This window comes from Anabas testudineus, chromosome 24 (assembly GCF_900324465.2).
Source record: "Anabas testudineus chromosome 24, fAnaTes1.2, whole genome shotgun sequence".
Lineage (NCBI taxonomy): Eukaryota > Metazoa > Chordata > Actinopteri > Anabantiformes > Anabantidae > Anabas > Anabas testudineus.
The window spans coordinates 3,404,918-3,427,887 of NC_046632.1; the positions used below are offsets into that span (position 1 = coordinate 3,404,918).

A 22,970-nucleotide genomic window follows, 5' to 3' on the forward strand; every position below is an offset into this window, starting at 1 on the left:
CTTCATAGAGATTTAGTTGGATAAATGTTTGGATACGTCCAATTGCTTCCAATTGATACAGTAATGAAGAAATTTTCACTCAGATTTGGTACGCTGTTGTCGTAGACATTTTCCTCTTCCTCTTTCCTCCTACACTGTTCTGAACAACAATGCTATTCACAGTCTCCACCAGAAAATAAAAAGTCCTGCCAAAAAAACTGGGACTAAATGTCAGCACAATTTTTTTTCCTTTGGCTGTGCAAAACAATAGCAGTAAGGGCACTAACACACTTACTTAACTAAATGCCCTCAAATTGTTAGTCATTGCAATTTCGAGTTAGCAAAATCCCCTCTGAATATCTTTCCAGACATTATCATTCGAAAAGCTGCACGGAACCAGCTGTAGAAAAATGCATAAATAAATGGATTAAGCATTGAATTTGACAATGTAAGCCAGTTAAGAGTTTCAATCACCGGAATTGGTACTGAGTTATTGGTAAAAGGCAGAACTGTGGTGCAAAGAAAGAAAGGAGTCCAGCATAAAAGAAAAATACCCATCACAGTAGCCAGAGTTTTTGTGGCCTTTCTCTCCATCTTACTGACAGTTGCTCCAGACTTTGTGTTCTGACATGTCGTGCTCTGGATGCTGCGAGCCTGTCTCTGTGCAACAAGGAAAATCTTCAGGTAGATACAGAGCATTATGATCACTGGGAGATAAAATGATAAAATGGGTCCAATAGTGTTTGCCATAAGTACATCAATTAAGCACTTTTCTTCACATTCTCCATTGTTTAACCCAGCAATTATAACACCAATTCCAATCAGAGCAGAAACTCCCCAGCTCATAATGATCATGATCACAACAACATGATGAGTTATCTTAGCTCTATATGTCAGAGGCTGACACACTGCGTAATATCTGTCCACAGAAATACAACAAAGGTTCAGTATAGAACACGTGCTCAGAGTTATATCAAAGCTACCGCGTATTTTGCAGAATAAATGTTCATAATACAGACACGAGCTGAGAGAGAACGCAATGCTGAAAGGAAATACTAGAACCCCAACAAGCAGGTCAGCCACAGCCAGGGAAAGAACAAGGTAGTTTGTGGGTGTGTGGAGTTGTTTGAAGTAAATGATGGAGATTATTACTAGAAAGTTTCCACATACTGTAACAACAGACAATGATATGAGAAAAACATATAATAATACACACATGACAGAAGGAGTGCTTGTCAATATGTAAGTGAAATTGTCCATTTCATAGCAGGGATGCATCTTTGTCACCTCAGTTATGTTGAGAGTAAGTTCTGGTTCCATGTTTCATGCTCCTATGATTCAGTTTAAGTCATATTATTAACAACATTTAAAAGAACATATCCATAACAAACTATGCACAGTCAGTTAATGTCAGTTATCATAGAATAAAATAAACATTTCTTTTAATGTTTCATAACATTTCATCATCATACCTGGTAAATCCTGTCCTGGTTGTCAGTGCATCTGATGAGTATGTGTGTTTACATGTGCAGAACCTTAATATTTATCAACCTCTGTTTCATGACGTGCAACTGTTGTCCAATCACAAGTGAAACTGCATCTAGTCTTCACAAGTGATCATACAGCCAGACTTGAGATAACATAAGATAACCAATCATTAGATGCATCTACTCTGACTGATGAATCAGTTTATAGTAACAATACTTAAACAAAATGAAAAAGTATAATACACAAAATGCAACAAGCAACTCAAATAATGTGAAAACCCAGGAAAGCAAATACACACCACAATAAAGTGACTTGTGTCCTGCATCCTTCCTGCCATTGTTGTTTACCAGTGTGACAGTGACTTGGTAGCTGTCACGTGACAAATGAACGAAAGAACGATCCGCATGAAACTTGTGAAAGAACTGTAGTGTTTGTTGCTTGCCACTGAAGCCGGACAGCCTGGCTGTCGCGTGACAAAAGAAAACAGTGCCACATGTGAGGCTTGAACTCACAACCTTCAGATTGTGAGATTGACACACTGCCTACTACACCAACAAGGCCTACAATGTGGACTTTTGAACTGATCGAATTTGTTCTATGTCCTGTTGATATTTTCTGGGGGCCATTTCATTTTCTCTCTTGCATGTTGTTTGCCTGGGTTGGCAATAGGTCCTGTCTGCGGCTTTCGGATAAAATGTGTGCTGAAAAATCAAATGTGCTGTGCTTGATTCCTGAATAGAATCCTTCTATGTGTCATTGTCTTCACCGTGTGCTGCATCTGCTTCTCCCTTTTTTCACACTAGGTGTTTTACTAATATATCTTTTGCATTCTTCTGAACCCTCCTACATTGGCACTTCACTGACAGTGTTGTCATTATATTGTCCATGGACATTACATTTTTTGCGTATAACTGAGATCTCACATTTTGTGATTCTTTTCAACATTAAGTGACTATCAGTTATCCATTAAGCAATCTATATATGTTATGTTCATTACCATAAAACCCTCTTTCCAAATTTATTTATAGTGCCAAATCACAACAGAAGTAATCTAAAGGCAGTTCACAGTGTAAGGTATAAGACCTAACAGAGTAGTATTGTATAAATATATGTTGTATAATTACAACATTCAAATGGGATAACAATCCCATTTGAGCTAGCAATAGGCATCAGGAGATTTTACAGGGAGCCAGTGGGGAGAAGCTAACTGTGAAATCAAAATCACCTTGAAATATTATCTGTCTTGCTAATTCCAGTCAGAACTCTGGTTGCAGCATTTTGAATTAACGCCAGGCTTTTTAAGGAGTTATTGGGACATCCTATTAATAGTTAATTACAATTTTCCAAATTGGAAGTAACAAATACATGGACTAGTTTTTCAGCCTCACTTTGAGACAGGATGCTTCTAATTTTAGCAATATTCTTCAGGTGAAAAAAGGAAGTTTTAGAGATATCTTGTGATGTAAAGAAGATATCCTGGTCAAAGATAACTCAGAGTTTTTTTTTTGTTTGTTTTTGGGTAAGGGTATGTGATTAGACATAATGTCTAAAAATGAGATTTTTAGGCCCAAAAGAAATTATCTCTGTCTTAAATTAAAGGATATCCAGGCCTTTATGTCTTTTAAGAATGCTTAGTCTTTGATTAATAGTTTCTTCTAATTTCAACATTCAAAAAACTTAATTAATCCCAAAGGGAAATTGTTTAATTGTTTATAGATAAATATAACTGGGTATCAACTGTAAAGCAATATACATTTCCATTGCTATACAAAGGAAATATTATTATAACAAAAATATTGCCTAAGGGGGACATATATAGAATAAAAATCTATCTGTCCAAGAACGTCATATCTAACTTTTGTGTAGATGGAAGTCATCTTTAACATGCTCCAATTGGAATCTATCTGATAGATACGGTTTAAACCAGGCTAGTGCTGTTCCTTTAACTCCAGTGGCATGTTCCAGTCTGCGTAATAAAATGTTGTGATCTATAGTGTTGAATGCAGCACTACGATTATACAAAATGGCTGTACAGAGAAGTCCACTATCTGATGCAAATGGAAGATCATTAGTGACCCTTACCAGCTCAGTTTCTGTACTGTGATGTACTGTAAGTTTTGACTGAAAATCTTTATCCAACTTATTCCTGTGCAGGGGTTGACATGATTGCTTTGAAGCTACCTTTTCATTCATTTCTTTTTGCATATAAGTCTATAATTTACTGAAACCCTTGAGTCCAGAGTAGGATTTTTGAGTAGAGGTTTGACTACAGAAACCTTAAAAGCCTGTGGATACGTAACCTGTTAATAAAAATAGATTGATCTGATCTTCTATTAATGATATGTAATCAGTGGTTTTAGCTTTACAGAGAGCTTTTTTTTATGTAATGTTGTTCGGAGTAAAGCTGCCATGTTATCAACAAAATTAGGTTGGTAGGTAAGTTAGGATGAATGCCCTCTTCTGTGTTGGTGCATGGTTCTAAAATAAAAGGTAGAATCAGTTCCTTAAATTTATTAACAGCATTTTCAGATAAACATGTACAGTAGTGATTTTTTTTCTTAGGTAAAATAAAGTTTAATACAGTCTCACTGAAAATGTTATCAAAAATGGTCAGATGTACATATAAGATCAGTTTTTTTTACCACAATTGTGACAGTAGGCAATAACTTGTGATTGTTTTTTTCATGTCTCTGCACTGGTTAATGTTCTAACTGGAGGTGTTATGTTTTCAGGTTGTCCATGACATTCTCATAAAGATGATATCTCTAAAATACCTTGAAGGAATTTCTTGAAAAATGACATAAATGTCCACTTGGACTCAAGTATGAAATTGGATTTAATTGACATTAGGTATGACATGCTTAGGTAAACAGAAGTATGCAGTGGCAATTTATAAACACGCTATATATAATTGACTGCAAGTAAAAATAATTAGTGTTATTATATCAGTGTTTACTGTAGTAGCACTGACATTTCCAATCTATTTGTCCACCCCAAACAGTAATTAATGCAATTTTATGTTAGCAAAATCACCTTGAAATATTTTTCCAGAAATTATCATTCTGAAAGCTGCTCGAAACCAGCTGTAAAAGAAAGCATAAATGAATGGATTGAGCATTGAGTTTGATAGTGCAAGCCAGTAAAGTGTTTCAATCACAGGAAGTGGGACTGGATTATTAATAAAAGGCTGAAAGGTTGCACAAAGAAAGAAAGGAGTCCAACATAAAAGAAAAATTCCCAGGACAATAGCCAGAGTTTTCGTGGCCTTTCTTTCCAACTTACTGACAGTTGCTCCAGATTTTGTGCTCTGACAAGTTGTGTTATGGATGCTGCGTGCCTGTCTCTGTGCCACAAGGAAAATTTTCAGGTAGATACAGAGTAATATCATCATTGGTAGGTAAAATGAAAACATAGGTCCAATAGTGTTTGCCATAAGAACATCAACTAAGCACCTTTCCTCACATTCTTCATTGTTTAATCCAGTTATGATGATAGTAATTCCAATCAGAGTAGAAACTCCCCAGCTCACAATGATCATAATCACAACAACACGATGGGTTATCTTAGCTCTATATGTCAGAGGCTGACACACTGCGTAATATCTGTCAACAGAAATACAACAAAGGTTCAGAATAGAACATGTGGTCAGTGTTATATCAAAGCTGCCACGTATTTTGCAGAATAAATGTCTACGATTCAGGCATGAGCTGAGAGAGAATGTCATGCTGAGAGGAAAAATTAAAACCCCGACAAGCAGGTCAGTCATAGCTAGAGAGACAACAAGGAGGTTTGTGGGAGTGTGAAGCTGTTTGAAGTAAATGATGGGGATTATTACTAGAATATTTCCACATGTTGTTACAACAGACAATAATGTGATCAATAGGTATAATAATGCACATTTAAAAGAAGGAGTGTTTGCCAGTATGTAAGTATATTTATCTATTTCAAAGCAGGCGTGGAAGTCAGACCAGTTGACAGCAACTTCTGGTTCCATGTTTTTATGTACCTACAATTCAGTACAATTAATATTATTGCAAAGATTAGAAATTAACAATGTGCACAGTCTCAGAAATACAAGTTATACAATAGAAATAAATCCATTTTCATTTTCATACCTGTTGGATACACAACAGCATCCATGAACCAAAGCTGATGGGTGGTCTTGGTTATATTTGCCACTGTGAAGAATGTTAGTACTTATCAACCATCATCTTATTATCATAATTGTGGTCCAATCAGAAATGGATCTAGTTGACCAATGACACACTGCATGTGAGTGCACTTTTTTCACAATGCCGCAATACAACGTTATGAACAATATGTTCATTTTAATATGTCCCAGCTGTAATAAAAATACTGTATGTCTCATCATGCGTTTTATTGAACAGTTACTGACTAATAACAAGACAATAGAACCGGAGTGCAAGAAAGTTTAACAGGAATCAGGGTAAGTGCAGTGGTGAACTGACTTGGGCTTTTTTATAGGAGTGTGAAAGAGAATGCCCTCATCTGCTTCTGCTGAGCAGAACTGAGGAAAGAGCCCAGAGTAGAATTGTGGACAAAATCCATGGAGGGAATGGTTGGCTGAGAGTGGGAGTGAGATCCTGGATTGGGTGATCCAAGTGAGGGTGAAACACGGGTGAAATTGATCAGACTGTTAATAAAACGTACATGAAACAGAGAGGAGGCTAACATGAAAAGGAAAAGATTAAATTAAAGTATAAATGCAGGTAGGGAGAATGATATAACCTTCTCCTCTACAGGCATTTCCTTGTCCTGGTGGAATTGCCTGATAAGCTCAGGATCCAAAATCATCGAAGGATGATCGGGTATGGGCCGGGGCCAAAAAATTCCACTAGAGGGCCTCTTGGTTGTCTTTGAATGGGTGCAGGCCACCAGAAGTAGATGTGGGAGACCCCACGAAGGCAGGTGAAGTAAGTTTGAAGTGCAAGTAGTGGAAGCACTTCTTTCCCTTCATACCAATGGTACCATTCTTCAAGGGCCAGCTTAACCACCAAAAATGTATGATTACCATTGTCATTATTTTTTGCTCAGAGCTATGACACAGGCATGTATTTTATTATCTTCCACACGTCCTGGGAAAAGGATATCTCTAACCCCCATGTCTAAGACACCCAACTTAACTAGGAACTGGCTTGATGAACTTAAGGGTAGAAAATGCTGCCAGGAGACAGCATGAAACCCATAAAGGACACAGAGAAGGTGTGAAATCACTTGACTTCACTTAACTTAACTCCATGCACTTATTGTTTATAATTTTATCTAAAGTTTGCATCATGTCAACATATTAGCAACAATTAATCTAAGAAATCACTCATCTGTTCACTGTGTACTAAACACTGCTGTTTTAAATGCCTTTGACTCTAAAATAAGTTCTGCTTTCAGTAGATGGTATGAGGAACTGAAACTACAGTATAATGCAGACTTGTTAAAAATAGCAGAAATAAATATAGTGCTAGTTTTATTTATTCATTTTATACATTGTGTACAGGAGGCTCAAGAAAGACACAATAAAATAAATGAATACATTGTTACAAGTGTTACCATCATTTCTGATATTGATTTGTTTTGTACATTTATTTAATTACAATAATGAATTTCTGCATTTATGTATTTTGTTTTACATTACTTTTTTACTTTTTTTGAAATGTGAAAAAATAATGTGGAAAAAAGGAAATGTAGAAATGAATAAAAATGGAAATCAGTAAATTAAAAAATATTTATTCTTATTTGGCAACTTAACATTGTCAGTTATGGTACTTATCCCCTCGTGTTTCCGTCACAGATATGTCTATAGAGGCATTGAAAAGCTTTTAATGAAATAGAAAGGCTTGACTTATCAAAGTTTTCAGTTCTATTTGTTTGCATAAACTAAATCTCACAGACAAAAACACACCAGTTTAATAGCACATGTACCTTTATCACTATAACTGTGAGTGTATTTCCTATGAGCCTTCTATCAAACAGTTATGTGTATGTTTGTGTCATATGTGTTTCAGTAGTTTGAATTTACAGGTTACATTCTGATACATTTTGAGAACAAAACAAACTAAATAAAATTTAGGTCTATATTCTAACAGTGCTGACCCAGACAGGACAGAGTGTACAGGAATGATCCTTCTTAGAGATTTAGTTGGTTAAATGTTTTCAATTGCTAATTAGATATGATATAGGATTCAAGTGGATGTACTGAAGACATTTTATACTCAGATTTGGTCAGTTCTTTGGAACACCAATGCTATTCGAAATCTCCACCAGGAATGTAAAATCCTGCCAAGTCCTGGGACTAAATGGCAGCACAAATTTTTTCCTTAGGCTGTGCAAAACAATAGCAGTAAGGGCACTAACACACTTACTGTAACATAACACCTCAAACAGTCAATGCAATTTCGAGTTAGCAAAATCCCCTTTGAATATCTTTCCAGACATTATCATTCGAAAAGCTGCACGGAACCAGCTGTAGAAAAATGCATAAATAAATGGATTAAGCATTGAATTGGATAATGCAAGCCAGTTAAGAGTTTCAATCACCGGAATTGGTACTGAGTTATTGGTAAAAGGCAGAACTGTGGTGCAAAGAAAGAAAGGAGTCCAGCATAAAAGAAAAATACCCATCACAGTAGCCAGAGTTTTTGTGGCCTTTCTCTCCATCTTACTGACAGTTGCTCCAGACTTTGTGCTCTGACATGTTGTGCTCTGGATGCTGCATGCCTGTCTCTGTGCAACAAGGAAAATCTTCAGGTAGATACAGAGCATTATAATCACTGGGAGATAAAATGATAAAATGGGTCCAATAGTGTTTGCCATAAGTACATCAATTAAGCACTTTTCTTCACATTCTCCATTGTTTAACCCAGCAATTATAACACCAATTCCAATCAGAGCAGAAACTCCCCAGCTCACAATGATCATGATCACAACAACATGATGAGTTATCTTAGCTCTATATGTCAGAGGCTGACACACTGCGTAATATCTGTCCACAGAAATACAACAAAGGTTCAGTATAGAACATGTGCTCAGAGTTATATCAAAGCTGCCACGTATTTTGCAGAATAAATGTTCATAATACAGACACGAGCTGAGAGAGAACGCAATGCTGAAAGGAAATACTAGAACCCCAACAAGCAGGTCAGCCACAGCCAGGGAAAGAACAAGGTAGTTTGTGGGTGTGTGGAGTTGTTTGAAGTAAATGATGGAGATTATTACTAGAAAGTTTCCACATACTGTAACAACAGACAATAATATGAGAAAAACATATAACAATACACACATGACAGAAGGAGTGCTTGTCAATATGTAAGTGAAATTGTCCATTTCATAGCAGGGATGAATCTTTGTCACATCAGTTGTGTTCAGAATAAGTTCTGGTTCCATGTTTCATGCTCCTATGATTAAATGTAACTCATATTATTAGCAAGAGATAACATTTCCATAACAAACTATGCACAGTCTGACTGAAGTCAGTTTTCATTAAAAATAAGAATATTTCATAACATTTTATCACCATACCTGGTAAATCCTGTCCTGGTTGTCAGTGCATCTGATGAGTATGTGTGTTTACATGTGCAGAACCTTAATATTTATCAACCTCTGTTTCATGACGTGCAACTGTTGTCCAATCACAAGTGAAACTGCCTCTAGTCTTCACAAGTGATCATACAGCCAGACTTGAGATAACAAAAGATGACCAATCATTACATGCATCTACTCTGACAGTGAATAGTAATAAACAATACTTAGATGTGTTTATTTTTTTATTTATTTTTGTCATTATGGAAAGTCTGTTTTAGCTCTAAGCCCTTGTAGATCTAGGTGCTCAACTTCTTATGACTGAAGTAATATCTTATTAGCTGATGTCCATCTGTCCTTTTTGTGTTTTTTGTCTTCTGTTTTGACCCTGAACCACAAAACTCCTCCAGTCGTTGCATAATTTATCCCTACTTGTGAGCCGCTGTCATTCTTTGTCCCTACATTGTTGGATGAGGTTCTGGTACATTATCTAAGGGAGGAGATAATGACAAGGTAATGCTCCCATGGCAGCCTTTTCTCATCATGTCTAAAAATGATGAGGCAATCTCTTTCCTGGCAAGGGGGGGGTCTTGCATCATTTGCCTCACTATCCATACCTTTAAACATTCACCATCTGTGCAGGTTTGTTGGTGTTGGGAGAGTGTCCAACACCGAGAAATTGATGCTAAATATATTATGTATAGCCCTAAAGCTATACTATGAGGTGTCTGTGTTTTGAACAAGGATACTTAAACATGGCTCAGTCAGCAGTGTTCAGTCAGCTCTGACAACTGAGCTCTGTCTCCTGTACTGCAAAAGAAATGAGCCTTGTCAGTAAAATATGCTTGGAGGGGGCTGCAGCTAGATATTGGGGGTTGTCTTAGTCTATTACTGGAGTCCTTCCAGAACAGAAAAATCCCCATGATACCCACTGGTTCTATTCATATCTGGCAATGTTGTAGATAAATGCTGTTATATTTATGTTTGTTAATGTGGTCTTTAGAACTGATCTAATTTGTTCCATCTCCTCTTGTTATTCTCTGGGGGTCATTTCCCTTTCTCTCTTGCCTGTTGTTTGCCTGGGTTGGCAATAGGTCCTGTCTGCGGCTTTCGGATAAAATGTGTGCTGAAAAATCAAATGTGTGTGTGTCATCGTCTTCACTGTGTGCTGCATCTGTCACGCGCCTAGGATCCGACTCCATAGCCAGAGACCACACAGGACCAGAGAACTGAGATAAGAAATGTTTTATTGACAATAATAATGCAGTGGATGAGAGTCGGGACTTGCGGCCGAACAGAGCTGTCGTCAGGTGAGTATGGTGTTCTAAGAGAGGAAACAGAGTTAAATCGAGTTCTGGCTGGATCTTGGGTAATGTGAATTTTTGAGTACTCACTGAAGTCCTGATGAGCTGTGGCTGAGAAGCGGGGAGGAGTGAACCAGAGAGAAGACTGAAGAGTTGTAGATTCCAAATCAGGTCGGGCAGGGTTCGTTTCCAAAAAGCAATCTAAAGATAATGCTGGATAGTGCTGTTCACAGGTTGAAGTACAACTATCTGGCAAAGAGGAAGCTGACTGACCTGCTAATAAAGGGACAGGGGAAGCCCATGTGCAGACAATCGTAATTAGCAGGTCACCTGACAGGGAGAAAACAAGGAAAGCAGGGACAGACAGGGAGGTGGAGCTGGAATCATGACAGCATCTGCTTCTCCCTTTTTCCACATTAGGTGTTTTACTGTTTATCTTTTGCATTCCTGCACTGGTACTTCACTGACAGCGTTGTCAACATATTGTCTATGGACATTACATTTTTGTGTGTCTCACATTCTGTGACTCTTTTCTTGCGTAGCCTTTTTCTGTATAGTTTTAACATTAAGTAATTATCAGTTCTCCATTAAGCCATTTTTACCCATAAAACCATCTATTCAATTCAATAAGTTTTTTTTATGTATAGCACTAAATTAAAACAGAAGTCATCACAAAGCAATTTACAGTGAAAAAAAAAAATATAGAAACCCAACAATCCGATTTGAGCAAGCATTAGGCAACGGCAGAGAGGAGAAACTCCCTTTAGAGAAAGAAACCTCCAACAAAACGAGGATGAGGGTGAGCGACCATTTGCCTCGACCAGTTGGGGAGTGTGAAAGGCCTAGATAGAAAAGAAAAGCAGGTAACAAAAAACAACAACAAGCAGCAAAAACACTGGGCAGGTCGGTAGGTAAATGGACACTGGAGATATACAGCACGAAGGCTGAGGATACCTGCAGAAACGTTCAGAGGGGAGGACAGAAAAGAAAAAACGCAACAAGACTCCAGAGTTTAGAGTCACCTGACTTTACTTGGAAAGGTAAAGTTTTAAGTCTAGTCTTAACTGTAAAGATGGTTAGCCTCTTAGGGTTAGCTTGATAGCAAAAGGCTCTGCCTCCCATTCTACATTTTGAAACTCTAGGAACCACAAGTAAACCTGCACTCTGGGAACAAAGAGTTCTGCTAGGAAACCATAAGGTCTTTAAGATAAGATGGAGTCTGATTATTAAGTGCTTCATATGTGAGGAAAAGTTTTCTGGATTTTACAGGGAGCCAAAGGAGAGAATCTTTATTAATTAGTTTCTTCAGATTTCATAGATAAACATATTGCGTATCATCTACATAACAAAGGAAATTTCCCTAAGGTGGACGTATATAGAGTAAAAAGAATCGGTCCAAGCACAGAACCCAATTAAACTTTGTTACTAACTTTTAATTACATAGAAGACCCATCATTAACATGCACCAATTGGAATCTATCTGATAGATACAATTTAAATCAGCCCAGTGCTGTTCATTAAACCCCAATGATATGTTTATGTCTATGTAACAGAATGTTGTGATCTATTGTGTGAATGCAGCACTAAGATCTAGCAAAACCACTATATAGAGAAGTATATTGTCTGATGCTAATAGAAGATTGTTAGAGACATGTTGATGTTTTAGATGAATTAATTACTGAAAGTAATTATAACATATTCAAGTCCATCCATGCTATTTGCAGGAAGGATCTGATCTTTTTTTGTAGTAGTTGTGATTTTATTTTTAAAGAAAAACTCATTGCTGCTGACAGTTAAGGGGATACTAGGCTCAACAGAGCTATGAGTATTTGTCAGCCTGGCTTCAGTGCTGAAAAGTAGCCTGGGGTTGTTCCTTCTTGCGTCTACTAATATAAATTAGTGAAACGCCACCTACTTTTCACCTCATCCAACAATGTAGGGACAAAGAATGACAGCGGCTCACAAGTAGGGGTAAATTATGCAGTGAATGGAGGAGTTTTGTGGTTCAGGGTCAAAACAGAAGACAAAAAGCACAAAGCAACAGATTTGTGAATTGAACCATAAAGCCAACTTCCTCTGATTCACTACATCCTTTTTCAGAGGGGCAACGGTATCCAGTGTTGTTCGTAGTGAGGCTGCAGTGTTATCAACAAAATAGTAACTAGTACTGGAGTAAAGTTAGGTTTACTGCCCTCTTCTGTGTAGGTACATGGTCCTGAAATAAAAGATAGAATCAATTCCCTAAACTTTTTAACAGCCTTCTTATACAAACATGTACTGTAGTTTTGTTTTTTTTTTGAGGGGTAAAGTTTAGTACAGTAAATTCAAATGTTAATCAAAAAATGCTCAGATGTACATATAAGGTCAGATTTTTTACCACATTTTTGACAGTAGGCACTACCTTGACTGAGTTGTTATTTTTATGCCTCTGCACTGGTTTATATTCTAACTGGAGGTGTTAAATTTTCGGGTTGTCCATCACATTCTCGTTAATATGATGATGAAGTATGAACTGGTTAGATTTTGGTTGTCAAACATTAAAGACTAAGGTCAATATGACCTTATATCTGTCCCATTCTTGTAAAACTTACATAGCAGAAACACATCAAGGGAATCTCTTCTCCTGAAATTGGTCCCCTTCACTTTAATGCAATATCTCAGAAATAATGGGAATTGACAAAAAAAGTTATATTAAGCTGTTTCTGCACTGACAAAGAAATGCTGTATGTTTCACTAAAGGAAAGCACCTGTTCAAACCTTTGATGTAGAATGTGAAGATAAGATTGTAGGGAGCTCCACAGCCAAGGTTAAGCAAAATAATGAGCTGAGCTGTCCATGATATCTGTGTTTTTTTTTTCTTTCCTGCTGTATAAAGACTTAGTAACATCCAAATGAAGTCAGTTGAGCCTGTACAACCCAGTTCTGTGAAGTGGTTTTATTCAAATAAATTAAATTAATTCAGATTAAGCCACTACAACTGAGGCCATGTTTTCCTCTTTGATGAAGTTTATGGCTTGTACAACACATCTCAGCCACTTGTGAATAATGTATGTTGAGAAAATTGGTGAATGCCGGAAGTTCTCTTAAATAACGTTCAGGTGCCACTTATGAACAAACCTTTTTTCATGACTGATTGTGTTTTATTTAGTTAGCAGCATTAATATGTATTAGAAGAAGCACAAGTAAAATTGTTTAAAATAAAAATGTAATGATTATTTCATTAAATTATGTCAACAGAACAGAACATACTCCCAGTCCACTCCACCCCAAACAGTAATTAATGCAATTTTATGTTAGCAAAATCACCTTGAAATATTTTTCCAGAAATTATCATTCTGAAAGCTGCTCGAAACCAGCTGTAAAAGAAAGCATAAATTAATGGATTGAACATTGAGTTTGATAGTGCAAGCCAGTAAAGTGCTTCAACCACAGGAACTGGTATTGCATTATTAATAAAAGGCTGAAAGGTTGCACACAGGAAGAAAGGAGTCCAACATAATAGGTCCAATAGTGTTTGCCATAAGAACGTCAATTAAGCACCTTTCCTCACATTTTTTATTTTTTAATCCTGTGATGATTATACTAATACCAATCATTGCTGAAACCCCCCAGCTCACAATGATCATAATCACAACAACATGATGAGTTATCTTAGCTCTATATGTCAGAGGCTGACACACTGCGTAATATCTGTCAACAGAAATACAACATAGGTTCAGAATAGAACATGTGGTCAGTGTTATATCAAAGCTGCCACGTACATTGCAGAACAATTGTCTATGATTCAGGCACGAGCTGAGAGAGAATTTCATGCTGAGAGGAAAAAGGAAAACCCCAACAAGCAGGTCAGTCATAGCTAGAGAGAGAACAAGGTGGTTTGTGGGAGTGTGGAGCTGTTTGAAGTAAATGATGGGGATTATTACTAGAAGATTTCCACATATTGTAACAACAGACAATAATGTGATCAATAGGTATAATAATGCACATTTAACAGAAGCGGTGTTTGCCAGTATGTAAGTATACTTATCTATTTCAAAGCAGGCGTGAAAGTCAGACCAGTTGACAGCAACTTCTGGTTCCATGTTTTATGTTCCTACAATCCAATACAATTAATATTATTGCAAAGATTAGACATTAACAATGTGCACAGTCTCAGAAATACAAGTTATACATTAGAAATGAATCAGTTTTTCTTTTCATACCTTTTGGATACACACCAGCATTCATGAATCAAAGCTGATGGGTGAGCTTGGTTATATGTTCCACTGCGAAGAATGTACGTATCAACCTTCATCCTAATATCATAATTGTGGTCCAATCAGGAATGGATCGAATTGACCAATGACAGACTGCATGTGAGTACACTTTTTTTTACAATGCTCCAACACAATTTTATGAACAATGTGTTTATTTTAACACTGACTCACAGCTCTCAGCTGACATGAAAATATGACTCATTATGCGTTTTGGTTACGTTTGGAGTTAATGCCTAATAACAAGACAATAAATCACCAATTTCATACTTTTAAGCACCTTAACCTGAAGAGATTGAGAGAGGGATTTAAAACATGGCATTTTAAGAAGACCCCAATCAATTATGTTGGTATTAGCTCCAGAACTGATGAAAACAGAGACTTGGGTCTGGTGAGATTTTGGACCAAGTTGGGTGTCAAAGGTCGGAAGACTATCAGCTCATCAGTGTTCTCCCGTCTCCCGCAGTGGAAGGGCGGAATCCTCCTTGTCATGCTGGTGTTCTTATAAAAAGCTTGGTGAACTCAACAGCAATGAGTTTCCCCACTCCGAGGTGCCCCATTGGCGAACCCAGCTTGTGAGCAGAAATGACAAAATGACTGACCTAATCCAGGTCCAAATATTTAGTGCTAATAGTACCAAAATTTGTAAAATGGGGATCACCTGAAATCAGCGAATGTGTCTCAAGTTAATACAGTATAAAGGCACTGGTTGCTCAGTATTTATGGCTACCATTACAAAAAAAAAAAAAAAAAAAAAAAAAAATCAGAATAAAACTCAATCATGTCAAAGTGAAAATAGGTTTCTACAAAGTAATGTAAATTAAATAAAAATATATAAGGTGAAATCAGTGTTTGAATTAATAGTCACCCCTTTTAAAAGGACTGACCTAATCCAGGTCCATATATTTGGTGCTAGTAGTACTACATTTAGTAAAATGGGGATCATCTGAGTGCAGTGAATATGTCTCATGTTATTGCAGTATAAAGGCACTGGTTGAAGACAAAAGAACAATCCCAGCCACGCAGAGAACAGGTCACTGAAAAGCATTACTCAGGGGATGAATACAGAAAAATTTCCAAGGCACAGACCATCCCCTGGAGTTCAGTGAAATCAATCACCAAGAAATGGAAAGGAATACGGCACATGTCTAAATGTGCCTAGAACAGGCTGTCCACACGAAGTGAGTGACTGTTCAAGAAGGAGAACAGCGAGAGAGACCACTGACATTCATTTGATGGAGCACAAATTTCTACCTGAACTAGCAAATGAACATGAGTCTGGACCAACATGCGTCTAAACTGCAAAGGAAGGAATTATAAACAAATCTGTTTCATGACTGATTCTTGCATGAGGCCCAATGTTTAAAGTAAATGTGTGTTTTATTTAGTAAGCAACAGTAATCACAGGCCATTTTGTTTTAAATCACAATTTAATGATATATAATACAATATATAGTTATATATAATATCAATATTTAGGAAATTATTGAAATAGTATAAATCATGACACAGTGCAATTTTTTCACATAGAGTTTATTTTTCAATCGACAACAGTTAGGCGTTGCTTAGGTAAACAGAAGTATGCAATGCTAAATATCCAATATACATATAATTGACTGCATGTAAAAAGAATAACTGTTCAGTTCAATCAGCATTTAGTGTAGCATCACTGGATGCTGGTTTGTTTCTCCACCCCAAATAGTAATTAATGCAATATAATGTTAGCAAAATCACCTTGAAATATTTTCCCAGAAATGATCATTCTGAAAGCTGCTCGGAACCAGCTGTAAAAGAAAGCATAAATGAATGGATTGAGCATTGAGTTTGATAGTCCAAGCCAGTAAATTGCTTCAACCACTGTAACTGGTACTGAAGTAAAAGGCTGAATAATTGCAAAAAGAAAGAAAGGAGTCCAACATAACAGAAAAATACCCAGAACAGTAGCCAGAGTTTTTGCAGCCTTTCTTTCCATCTTACTGACAGTTGCTCCAGACTTTGTGCTCTGACAGGTTGTGTTATGAATGCTGCGAGCTTGTCTCTGAGCAACAAGGAAAATTTTCAGGTAGATACAGAGTAATATCATCATTGGTAAGTAAAATGCAAAGATAGGTCCAATAGTGTTTGCCATGAGAACTTTAACTAAGCAGCTTTCCTCACATTTTTCATTGTTTATTCTAGAAACAACCACACTTATTCCAATCAGAGCAGAAACTCCCCAGCTCACAATGATCATAATAACAACAACACGATGAGTTATCTTAGCTTTATATGTCAGAGGCTGGCACACTGCATAATATCTGTCAACAGAAATACAACATAAGTTCAGAATAGAACATGCGGTCAGTGTTATATCAAAGCTGCCACGTATTTCACAAAATAAATTACTACTATTCATGCATAAGCTGAATGAGAATGTCATGCTGAAGGGAAAAACAAAAATACCAACAAACAGGTCAGCAACAGCTAATGAAAGAACAAGGTGGTTTGTGGGAGTGTGGAGCTGTTTGAAGTAAATAATAGAGATTATTACTAGAAGATTTCCACATATTGTAACAACAGACAGTAACATGATTAATAAGTACAATAATGCACATTTAACATAAGGGGTGTTTGCCAGTATGTAAGTGTATTTATCTATTTCATAGCAGAAATCAAAGATGGACCTGTTGACAGTAACTTCTGGTTCCATTGTTTTATGTTCCTAAAACCCAATACAATTTATATTATTTAAAGATATCATTTCATCAAAATTAACAATTTGCACAGTATTAGATATACAAGTTAAACTGTAAAAATAAATCCGTTTTTCATACCTGTTTGATGAACAAGATTGTCCATACATTACAGTTGATGGGTGATCTTGGTTATATGTGACACTGTGAAGAATGTTAGTACTTATCAACCTTCATCTCATTATCATAACTGTGGTCCAATCAGGAATGGATTGAGTTAACCAATGACTCAATGCGATGTTAGAGCAGTGGGTGTGTTTCAAAAATGCAGCAATACAATTTCATTACCAATATTTTGTTCAAACAATAAGAAATAAACTATGTTTGTTTTAAGAATAATCCTCAGAAGAAAAAAGTGTTGTCACACATTTTGGAAATCAGGTAAGGCGTTTATTAAAGGAACAATCTGTAAGACTGACACAGAAGGTTCAATTTTCCATTTCCAGTGAATACATAAGTTTTCATTCATATTAAGTATTACTTACTTTACAACTTGAATGGTAGCAGCTTTAGTTTTTTCCACCAATTTCATGGTATCAGAATGTGCAATTGGTTTGTCCTATTAAAGTGCCTATAAAAAGCATCATTTTGTTGACATTTAAAAAGGAAAAAAGAAAGAAAAAAAGAAAGAAATAAGTTAAGGTTAAGTCAATGTTAGCACTAATATCTACACCCTTTAAAATGATTTGCCTAAGGACTAGATATTTGATGCTAATAGTACTCAAATTTGTGAAATGGGGATCACCTAAGAACAGTGAATGTGACTCAAGTTAATACAGTATAAAGGCACTGGTTGCTCAGTATTTATGGCTACCATTACACCATGAAGACAAAAGAACAATCACAGCCATGCAAAGAACGGGTCACTGAAAAGCATTAATCAGGGGATAATACAAAAAAAATTCCAAAGCAATGACCATCTCCTGAAGTTCATTGAAATCCATGACCAAGAAATGGAAAGGAATGCACATGTCTAAATCTGCCTAGAAAAGGCCATCCACACAAACTGATTGACAATGCAAGGAGATTAGTGAGAGAGGCCACTAATGCACTGCTGACTACTCTGAGGGTGTTACAAGCTTTAACAATCAACACAGGAGAGACTGTACATACAACAACTGGGTTGTTTACCAGTCAAGGCTTTATAGGATAGTGGCAAGGAAAAAGCCACTGTTGAAGAAAACTCATGTTAAAATACGACTGGAGTTCTCCAACAGGCATGTGAAAGACTCCATGACAAGAAGAGGTGGGTTTTTTGGGCTGAAGAGACCAAAATGGTGCTTTTTGGCCATTAGACCAGAAGCTATGTTTGGTGCACACCATCACTGCACATTACCACAAACACACCATCCTCACTGTGAAACACAGCAGCATCTTGCTGTGGTGATTCTTCTCAACAGCTGGCCCTGGAAGGCTTGTTAAGGTACAGGGTAAGATGAACGTGGCAAAATGTAGGACAATCAGGGAGGACAATCCTTTTCATTTGGCAAGACAACTATGACATCTATGGATAAAAAACAATCAATTGTAATAAGATGGAAAATTAATTGTGTTGTATAAACATTGCTCATAGCTAGTTCAACCATTTGGAAAGAAACCACTGGTGTACTAAGTAACAGACATGGAACGGGTAGACCAAGGAAAAGAGCAGTTGACAACAGAAACGCTGAGAGAGGTGTAAAGAAAGACCCTGAAAGACAACTGTTAGTGACATCAGCAACAACCTCCAGAGGCCAGGACTGAAGGTTCTTCATGAACAAAAGTACAGAGACTACACCCAAAGATGCAAACCGCTCATTAGCAAGGACAACAGGAAGGCCAGGCTGGAACTTGTCAAAAGGTACAGTTTTTTTGTATAATTAGCCAAAGATGAAGCTTTACCAAAATGATGGAAAGGCTGAAGTTTGGAGAAAGAAAAGGATCTGCTCATGATCCCAAACAGACAAGCTCATATGTGAAACACAATGGAAGTGATGTCATGGCTTTTTCTAGGAAGCAACACATGACCAGCAGTTTAATGAACTCAGAAGTACACAGACATTTTGTCTGCCAATTTAAGAAAAATCTAACCAAACTCATTGAGAGTTTCTTTCATTTTGCACCAAGACAATGACCCAAAACACACTGCCAGAACAATAAAGGAATTTATCAAGGACATAAAGTGGAATGTTTTAACCAGCTTAGCCAATCTCTAAACTTAAACTATATTGAACAGAGGTCCCCAACCCCCGGGCTGCGGACCGTACAGAAAGAACACATAACTTCCAGTATTTCCGTTTTATGTATTATCTGATTCTGAATGATGTTTTATTTTGAAAAATTACTTGATTCTCTCCTCCACTTCTGTCTATGACTCACTCTTGATCCATGTCAACATGCTTGCCTCAGTCACATGTCTGACCTTCATCCACTACCTTCTTATAGGGGTTCCTCCAACTGGTAACACATAACACATTACTGCTAAACTGAAACCCCCAAGCTGGCAAAATGAAGAAAAAACAAAAGTCTTTGGAAAGCTTCTTTGCACAGGTTAATTAGCCAGTGAGGAAACAGAAGAAGAGCCTAAAACTTCAAAGACAAAGAAAGCTTCATTTAACAGACAATACTAGGAGTCCTACAGTATAATATGGATTTATTGCGACTGGTTGTTGCCAGGCACCAAGCCCGCTCTGCATAATCTGCAGCGACCAGCTCCCAATGAGGCAATGGAGCCTTCAAAACTGCTTCACCACTTCATTTTGAGTGTCAGAAATTTCTTTATTATTGAAAACCCCTATATATTTAGAATAGAATACCAGTTTTTATGGCAGTCATATTATTTTATTTTGTGGTATTTATCAGCCACAGCTTACAGGCCGGTCCGTGAAAATATTATCGCAAAACTGAACAACTGAAAAAGGCTGCATTGAAAACCTGGAAAAGCAGGAAAGGCATCACTAAAGAAGAATGCAAAAGTTTAATTATGTCAATGAGTCACAGGCTTGATACAGTTGTTGCAAGCAAAAGATTTGCAGCTAAATAACAGGCCTTGTTCACTTTAATCTATTTTAGGTCTTCCTGTTCCAATAATTTTACATGCATGGAAATGGGTAGGTTCGAACAGTTGTGAATTTTGTATCAGATTCAGTCACAAACAAAAGCTGAAATAAATTTCTTCCAAGGTCAGTATTATCTTGTTTTGGTCCCATTAGCCTCAAAGCAATATCAGTAACACATGGATGGAATTTCATTTGATGGAGCACACAATTAAACTTGGCCTAGTGGATGAATATGAGTCTGGACCAACATGCATAAAAAACTGCAAAGGAAGTAATTCTAGTTTACTGAGTTTTGTATTTATTGTGGCTCATGTGTGTCTGAATAACGGAAGACTGACAACACAGTGAGAGCAGTGCAGGTGGCTGAGCTTAAAATATGTGCTTTTTCCAGATTTTTTATTTTATTTTTTTATTTTTTTTTTTGAAAAAAATGGTGAATGCCAGAAGATATGTGAAAAAAGGTTATATACTTATAAACAAATTTGTTTCATGGTCCATTGTTTAAAGTAAATGCATATTTTATTTAGTTAGCAACAATAATCACAGGCCATTTTTAAATTACACTTTAATGATATATAATACAATATATAGTTATATATAATATCAATATTTAGAAATTATTAAAATAGTATAAATCATGACACAGTGCAATGTTTTCACATAGTACAGTTTATATTTCAATTGACAACAGTTATGCCATGCTTAGTTAAATAGAAGTATGCAGTGCTAAATATCCACTATACATATAATTGACTGCATGTAAAAAGAATCACTGTTATGAAATCAGCATTTAGTGTAGCATCACTGGATGCTGGTTTGTTTCTCCACCCCAAATAGTAATTAATGCAATTTTATGTTAGCAAAATCACCTTGAAATATTTTCCCAGAAATTATCATTCTGAAAGCTGCTCTGAACCAGCTGTAAAAGAAAGCATAAATGAATGGATTGAGCATTGAGTTTGATAGTCCAAGCCAGTAAATTGCTTCAACCACTGTAACTGGTACTGAAGTAAAAGGCTGAATAATTGCAAAAAGAAAGAAAGGAGTCCAACATAACAGAAAAATGCCCAGGACAGTAGCCAGAGTTTTTGTGGCCTTTCTTTCCATCTTACTGACAGTTGCTCCAGACTTTGTGCTCTGACAGGTTGTGTTATGGATGCTGCGAGCTTGTCTCTGAGCAACAAGGAAAATTTTCAGGTAGATACAGAGTAATATCATCATTGGTAGGTAAAATGCAAAGATAGGTCCAATAGTGTTTGCCATGAGAACTTTAACTAAGCAGCTTTCCTCACATTTTTCATTGTTTATTCTAGAAACAACCACACTTATTCCAATCAAAGCAGAAACTCCCCAGCTCACAATGATCATAATAACAACAACACGATGAGTTATCTTAGCTTTATATGTCAGAGGCTGACAGACTGCGTAATATCTGTCAACAGAAATACAACATAGGTTTAGAATAGAACATGTGGTCAGTGTTATATCAAAGCTGCCACGTATTTCACAAAATAAATTACTACTATTCATGCATAAGCTGAATGAGAATGTCATGCTGAAGGGAAAAACAAAAATACCAACAAACAGGTCAGCAACAGCTAATGAAAGAACAAGGTGGTTTGTGGGAGTGTGGAGCTGTTTGAAGTAAATAATAGAGATTATTACTAGAAGATTTCCACATATTGTAACAACAGACAGTAACATGATTAATAAGTACAATAATGCACATTTAACAGAAGGGGTGTTTGCCAGTATGTAAGTGTATTTATCTATTTCATAGCAGAAATCAAAGATGGACCTGTTGACAGTAACTTCTGGTTCCATTGTTTTATGTTCCTAAAACCCAATACAATTTATATTATTGAAAGATATCATTTCATCAAAATTAACAATGTGCACAGTTTCAGATATACAAGTTAAACTGTAAAAAATAAATCAGTTTTTCTTTTCATACCTGTTGGATGAACAAGGTCCATGCATTACAGTTAAACGGTGATCTTGGTTATATGTGACACTGTAAAGAATGTTAGTACTTATCAACCTTCATCTCATTATCATAATTGTGGTCCAATCAGGAATGGATTGAGTTAACCAATGACTCAATGCGATGTTAGAGCAGTGGGTGTGTTTCAAAATGCCGCAATACAATTTTATTACCAATATTTTGCTCAAACAATAAGAAATAAACTATGTTCGTTTTAAGAATAATCCTCAGAAGAAAAAAGTGTTGTCACACATTTTGGAAATCATGTAAGGCCTTTATTAAAGAAAAGATTTTTTATTTAATTTTCTAAATAAACCCCTCTTTATTTAGAAAATCTTAGAACCTTAAAGGCAGGTTCGTGAAAATATTGGCACAAAACTGAACAACTGAAAAAGGCTGCAGTGAAAACCTGGAAAAGCAGGAAAAGCTTCACAATAGAAGAATGCAAAAGTTTAGTGATTTCAATGAGTCACAGGTTTGATGCAGTTGTTGCAAGCAAAGGATTTGCAGCTAAATAATTGGCCTTGTTCACTTTAATCTATTTTAGGTCTTCCTGTTCCAATAATTTTACGTGTATGGAAATTGTTTGGTTCGAACAATTGTGAATTGTGTATCAGATTCAGTCATTAACAAAAGCTGAAATGTTGATCTTTTGTCTC

At 36.5% G+C, this 22,970-nt stretch overlaps 5 protein-coding genes across 5 annotated transcripts; all 5 read right to left on the reverse strand.

Annotated features, from left to right (window-relative positions):
• Window positions 1–300: 300 nt before the first annotated feature.
• On the reverse strand, window positions 301–1,299 carry LOC113149600 (trace amine-associated receptor 1-like). The gene has a single exon (XM_026341807.1). It carries the CDS (start codon window positions 1,297–1,299, stop codon window positions 301–303), a length of 999 nt encoding a protein of 332 aa, XP_026197592.1.
• Window positions 1,300–4,471: 3,172 nt separating this feature from the next.
• Window positions 4,472–5,461, reverse strand: LOC113149629 (trace amine-associated receptor 1-like). The gene has a single exon (XM_026341839.1). It carries the CDS (start codon window positions 5,459–5,461, stop codon window positions 4,472–4,474), a length of 990 nt encoding a protein of 329 aa, XP_026197624.1.
• A 2,405-nt stretch (window positions 5,462–7,866) lies between these two features.
• On the reverse strand, window positions 7,867–8,865 carry LOC113149551 (trace amine-associated receptor 1-like). Its single transcript, XM_026341754.1, has one exon. The coding sequence runs from the start codon at window positions 8,863–8,865 to the stop codon at window positions 7,867–7,869; it is 999 nt and encodes a 332-aa protein (XP_026197539.1).
• Window positions 8,866–16,262: 7,397 nt separating this feature from the next.
• Window positions 16,263–17,246, reverse strand: LOC113149650 (trace amine-associated receptor 1-like). Its single transcript, XM_026341867.1, has one exon. It carries the CDS (start codon window positions 17,244–17,246, stop codon window positions 16,263–16,265), a length of 984 nt encoding a protein of 327 aa, XP_026197652.1.
• A 3,921-nt stretch (window positions 17,247–21,167) lies between these two features.
• On the reverse strand, window positions 21,168–22,151 carry LOC113149615 (trace amine-associated receptor 1-like). The gene has a single exon (XM_026341825.1). It carries the CDS (start codon window positions 22,149–22,151, stop codon window positions 21,168–21,170), a length of 984 nt encoding a protein of 327 aa, XP_026197610.1.
• Window positions 22,152–22,970: the final 819 nt, after the last annotated feature.

Coding starts and splice junctions, on each gene's coding strand:
- LOC113149600 (XM_026341807.1), bottom strand. CDS start 1,299: ATGGAACCAGAACTTACTCTCAACATAACTGAGGTGACAAAGATGCAT.
- LOC113149629 (XM_026341839.1), bottom strand. CDS start 5,461: ATGGAACCAGAAGTTGCTGTCAACTGGTCTGACTTCCACGCCTGCTTT.
- LOC113149551 (XM_026341754.1), bottom strand. CDS start 8,865: ATGGAACCAGAACTTATTCTGAACACAACTGATGTGACAAAGATTCAT.
- LOC113149650 (XM_026341867.1), bottom strand. CDS start 17,246: ATGGAACCAGAAGTTACTGTCAACAGGTCCATCTTTGATTTCTGCTAT.
- LOC113149615 (XM_026341825.1), bottom strand. CDS start 22,151: ATGGAACCAGAAGTTACTGTCAACAGGTCCATCTTTGATTTCTGCTAT.